Here is a 6000-nt window from a genome sequence, read left to right as displayed (position 1 = left end):
CCACAAACTATATTTGAGTCCATCAAAACTCTGGATGCACTTGGCTAGGTGACAAAACTAAATTTATCGCTGCCAGAACTAAACTACAGGCCTCCTACATCACCTTTTTAGCAACTGTTCTGCTCTCATAGATTGACAGGATGTGAAAAATGGAGATGTGTGGATATTCACATTATCAAAGGTCACAGAACACTCCACACTTTGAAAGTTACAGGTTCAGATCTAACTTTGTCATAAACCACACTGGTCTCTTTATGTTATGTGGCAATAAGGTCTACAAAGTTTTCCCACCTAAATGGTCAGGATGATGTGGACTTGGGTACCTGGATATTTTTGTCACTAAGTACTCCACCCTAAATGCCAGGCAAATTATAAACTTGGGCTTCTTTGTTCATAAAATTGTGCTACATAAACATGCCCATTGTAGAAAATCCACTGTTATATCATTATTCCAAGTTCTTTTCAGCATTGAGGGTCTTATTCCCAAATTTTGGAGATTATAAATTAGAAAAAGCAATCCTAGAACTCTCTATAACAAGAGTTCAGTATCACTATGCAAACTTTGAAAATACTCCAATCAGAACTTAGCAGCGTAGCCTCTGTGGTACTCCAAAGTCATCGTGCTCTGGGCCCATGGACTGCCCTGCACAGAGGAACCTGGGCGACATCAGTGGACAGTGTTGCTTCTCTATAAACCCAACAGGACAGATTAATCTCACCTGAATCTGCTAAAAGAAAGGATTCATGTTCTTCATTAGACAGATGAAGCACAGACTTTCTGCTGGACCCATCTATTTCCAGGTTGAGGGTATGCTTCCATTTGTTCTTCTCTGTTCATTAATCTTCATTCTAAACTGTGGTCTGTCTGCTGTTTGTAGATCTCTTACCTCATTTATTGCCCTGCTTTCTCCCTCCCCAGTCACCAGCTTGGCTTTAATTTGTGAAACTTGCAGGGAAGTGTCAGAGGATGGGACTGTGGAGGCCCAGGGTGTGGAGGGACTGTGGAGGGCCCCGACATGTGCCACAATGGCATAATGATTACTTCCAATTAAAGCTACTTCAGAGACAGCCTGTGCAAGAAGGACACTCAGACCTTCCTCCGCCCCTCTGAGAGAAGGAATACATCTCCCATGTCAAAGGTACCCTCCCTGTAGCAGGAGAGAAGGAGACACCCTTATCACCAGAGGTGAGAAATTTCTCACCAGAGGTGGGAAATTTAGGGCAGAGGAGGCCGTATGATAACCCTTGTTACTTTTTACTAATTTACCACCCCGGACCAAAATCTGTTTAGAATCCCTTACGAATTGAAGCTCCCAACATTAAGCTTTCTTTGTCCTGTCAATGCCTCACAGATTTATTATCTCTGTGTCTGAAAAGTATAAAACTGCCTGCCTTGGTCACTTCCTTGAGCCTCAATTTCATTATTGGGCCTCTGTGCACGCTTAATAAAACTTGGGCTTTTTCTCTTGTTAATCTGTCTCGTGTTGATTGAATTATTAGTCCAACTGGAAGAACTTGAAAGTAGAGAATTTTTGCATCCCTTCAAAAACAAGCAATGCTGCTTCAGGGCCCAGATGACAAGAGGAGACAGAGCTGAGATCAGACATGCTCATCTCTCCCAGCACAGTTATAAGCAAGAGAAAAGCAAGCTAGAACAAGATGATGAGTAGATTATTTTATTGTTTTGCTTCAGGTAGGGGACTACCAAAGAAATCATCTGTGGAATGGCATAGGAATCATTATCTGGGGTTCCCAGGGCAGGCAGGCTGCAGACATGGGATCAGAGTTCAGAAAATGAGTGTTTAAGAAGGCACAGATTTCTGGATTCCAGGTAAGAAGATTCTTGAGAACATGGTTTGAAGTCTTCACTGAAATGTCTCAGCAGTGCAGGCAGACCCAAGAAAGATGACCTTGCTCCTTTCTGCCTCTATTTCTGCTCTTCTTGGCTCAGAATCCACTTCAGCAGCAGCCTCCAGATGACTGACTGCTCCCTCCACAGCAGCTGGAGCCCCCCAAGGGCTGGCTGCAGCAGTCAGAGCTCTGGTGCCTGTGGCGGTGGGATCTGCGTCGCCTGTGGTGGCTCAGACAGCAGCCACCACCCCCAGAGCTACAACAGCCCCCGCCCCCAGAGCTACAGCAGCCTCCACCCCCAGAGCTGGAGCCACAGCAGGAAGAGACTGGAGGGCACTTTGGGGGACACTTGGGGGGGCACTTGGGGGCAGGACACTTGGGGGGGCATTTGGGAGGGGGCTGGCACTGCTGCTGGTTCTGCTGGCAGGACATCTCTGCAGGCAGGGTCAGGAGCTGAGGGAGAGTCACACAGTCAGACCCAGGACACAGAGCCCAGAACCCCCCACCCCACCCCTTCCTGTTTTCAGTATCATTTCTAGCGCCTTATTTTGAAAGTCTTGAGATCAGACATAAAATCATCTCTGACATTTTTATCACTCTTACTGGTGTACCACATGTCTTCTTTCACACAGTCACATTTCAAACCCCATTTGTCAACAATGTCACCTCCAAATATATAAAGAAAGTTGAGGGGCGCCTGGGTGGCGCAGTCGGTTAAGCGTCCGGCTTCAGCCAGGTCACGATCTCGCGGTCTGTGAGTTCGAGCCCCGCGTCAGGCTCTGGGCTGATGGCTCAGAGCCTGGAGCCTGTTTCCGATTCTATGTCTCCCTCTCTCTCTACCCCTCCCCCATTCATGCTCTGTCTCTCTCTGTCCCAAAAATAAATAAACGTTGAAAAAAAAATTAAAAAAAAAAAAAAAAAAAAAAAGAAAGTTGATGCTCATTACCACTTCCTTGGTGTCAGAGAAAAAGACATGAAATAAATTGACCCCAGGCCAGCATTCATTTTCCCGTGTCACCAAGAATCTTGCAAACATCCAGTTTAGGGACCATTTTAGCACAGAAAGCCTCTTCAAGGAAAAAGCAAAAACATTCTCTCTTGGAAGGATTTCTGATGTTTTTGGTTTTGCAGAATATAGAAAATCACAATTGCAAAGGGCCTTGGAATTAATTTGTCCCAACCGACTCAATTTATAAATGAAGAAACTGAAAGGAAAAGAGGCAAATCCACTATCCCAGTGCTATTCACTAGCTTGTCACAGTTCCATTCTCAGACTCCTCGACTCCCAACCCAGTGCTCTAATCCATGTAGTCCCCCTCCCACGGCCTGTTTTCCGGAACATCCCAGGGCTTCTCAGCTCCAGTGTGCCCTCAATTCCGAAGAATTCTTGTTGGAGTCTAAACAGATCCACAGGTGTCTCTGATTCTCTCTTAAGTACCAACATCCTCAACACACTGTTCCTGCACTTGGGCCCAGCTGTATTTCCAAAACTATATTCCCACTATGTAACCCACTCTAGCATAATCTAGCCATCAATGTTTTTATTTCCTAACACCAGAGAAACACACCCAGCTACTGCTGTCTCTAAAACTCTAGCGTATAGCACACAAATCTTCCTAGTTGCTTTCGGTCTTTCTCACCCATCCCACCCTGGCCCTCCTGATTCAGATTTTCTGGGTCCTCATCCTTGTCCTTCAAACCAGAGCCCAAGCCTCTGTCCCCTGCTCTGTCTGAGCTCCCTCTGTAGAAGGCTCTGCTCTCTTTCCCAGGGGCACTTACCGGTGCACAGGCAGCACTGGGTCTGTCAGTACCTCAGGAGAAGAATGCATGGAGGGGCTCTGTTCCCAAGTCCCTTTTATCCTGGCCTTGGGCTCTGCCCCAGCCTGTGAGACAGGACCTGGAGATGACAGGACCGCCTCCTGCCACCCACATGGTCCTGTGACAGGTGATGAGTGGCAGCTCCTCCCTGCCTCCCTCTAGGGACTCAGGGTAGCTCCTCCCAGCTAGGAAAGTACCTGTTTCCATTGGGGACTGTGGTAGGTAGAAATGGACATACTCATTTCTGGAGTCCTCTGCTGCCTTTTTTCTATGGAAAGATTTTCTATTCATGCTTAAGGACCTGGTCACACAGCCTCTCCTTTCTTTCCACCTTAGATAGTAATTTTCTATCCAGACCTTTGTGGTTGGGTTTTTTAATGTTTTTATTATAATTTCAGTTAATTAACAGTGTTATATTAGTTTGAGGTGTACAATATAGTGACTTAACACTTCCATACAACACCCACTGCTCCTTACAGCAAGTGCACTCCTTAAATCCCATCACCTATTTCACCCATTCCTCCCTTCGCCAACCATCAGTTTGCTCTCAATAGTTGAGTCTGTTTCTTGGTTTGTTTGTCTCTCTTCTTTTTTTTTCTTCCCCTTTGCTTGTTTGTTTTGTTTCTTAAATTCCACATATGAGTGAAATCATATGGTTCCATTTGGACCTTTGGATCTACATGGCTTTTGTGAAAATCTACAGGTCTAAGTTGGCAGGCGGGGGGGGGGGGGTGTGTTTACTGTATAGCATAATGGTTGAGAAAAGAGGCTTTAGGGACCTCACCAAAGTATTCAACTTCTTTGAACCTCACAGCTGGTGGGGAGGGGGTTGTGTTTGATACTGTCATCTACTGGGTAGAAGCCAGAGGTGCTAGTTAACACCCTACAATGTGCTCCCATGACAGAGAATTATTCCAACCAAAATGTCACTAGTGGTAAGGGCAGGAAACCCTGCTTTACTGCAGGAGATTCAGACTCTACTCACTGGAAACACCTCCAGGATTTCTGACTGAACAAAACAAACCTCTGAAGAATGTGATGAGATGCTGTGGAAATAAATGATTAGTTAACTGATTGCCCAATCCAGCTTTCTTATCCAGGCTGGCTCCAGTCACAAGGCCTTTCTGTGACGAAGGGCCTAACCTCGACTCAATCCTTAAAAGTATTTCTGATTAATTGAGAGCCTCCCCTCCCTGGCACTTCCTCTTCTCCTGGCTGACCCAAGGAACCATGCTGCTGGCAAACTGGCGGGGTGGCATCAACACAGTGATGACCATTTGTGATAGTGCCTCATCTCACTACCCTGGAAGCCAACATTGGCCCTGACATCTGAGCAAACTGTCCCCAAATCCCTTCCTCCTAGAGTGTCCCACCTGAGCCTTTCCCACCACCCATCACTCCAACCTGCTCCCATCTGCCCTCCAGCATCCCTTCAGTCCTCAATCCTGCTCCTCTGTGCCTCCCCTGGCTTGCCCCAGCTGACCACTTCCCCACTTTCATTCATGTTTGTGCTCTCCCTCTGCCTGTCCACCCAACCAGCCTTTGCTTGGACCTGGACTTAGCCTGGCTTTGCAACCAACCTCATCTGATAGGCCGATTGTCATCTCTTCCCTGTACTTCTCTCCTTAGGGGTGACATCTCACTGCTAAAGGCAATGTATTTGTAGTGCTTTGTAGTATACAAGGTATATATAACTTAAATGATGTATTTAATCCTCCGAGTGACACAAGCGTATTTTTCTTTTAGCCACATTTTATAAATGAAGGAACCTTGTGTCAGGGAAACTGCCAAAGCTAAGACCTCTCTACTAGTAAGTGGTGGAGCTGGGGTCCAAATCCTGTCTCAGAATGCCTCTCCTATGCCCTTTCTATTCCTGTGTACTGGCTCACAGTTGCACACCTCCTGGGGCCTTTTTTTCCACATATTGAGCTCAGTTCCCCTCCCTTTCTTACACTGTCTGGGATGCCCACCAAAACATCTCCATTGCTGAATTTGTTCTTATCTCCAGAGCTGTTTGTATATTTTAATATGTTGTATATATTTTTAAAACATGTCCATTTTTATTGTGTTTTCATCTGCTAGAATATCAGTTCCTTGAGAATAAGCATTTTTATTTCATTCACCAATGTGTCCCAAGCACCCAGAATAATGCCTGGCACACAGTAAAAACTCAGTATTTGAATAAATGTTTATTGAATATGAGAGTAACAGTGTGTTCCATTTCTACACAGTTGTGACAATCAAATTATCCTCTTTATTTCTAGCCAGAAATGGTTTCCATCCATTGGATTTAAGCTCTTGAGTTCTACTGTTCCTGAAATAAAGCCTTAT

General features: G+C 45.6%; 1 protein-coding gene across 1 annotated transcript; it reads right to left on the bottom strand.

The window, feature by feature from the left end:
• Positions 1-1712: 1712 nt before the first annotated feature.
• LOC147578368 (uncharacterized) lies at positions 1713-3762 on the bottom strand. Its single transcript, XM_086718264.1, has 2 exons — positions 3631-3762; positions 1713-2304 (listed from the first exon to the last, which is right to left on the bottom strand). The coding sequence occupies exon 2, from the start codon at positions 2281-2283 to the stop codon at positions 1960-1962; it is 324 nt and encodes a 107-aa protein (XP_086574390.1). The 5' UTR covers positions 2284-2304; positions 3631-3762; the 3' UTR covers positions 1713-1959.
• Positions 3763-6000: the final 2238 nt, after the last annotated feature.

This window comes from Puma concolor, chromosome C1 (assembly GCF_028749965.1).
Source record: "Puma concolor isolate L17-30 chromosome C1, mPumCon1.1.hap2, whole genome shotgun sequence".
Lineage (NCBI taxonomy): Eukaryota > Metazoa > Chordata > Mammalia > Carnivora > Felidae > Puma > Puma concolor.
Note: the sequence above shows the minus strand (reverse complement) of the source record. Positions and strands in the feature narration are given on the sequence as shown.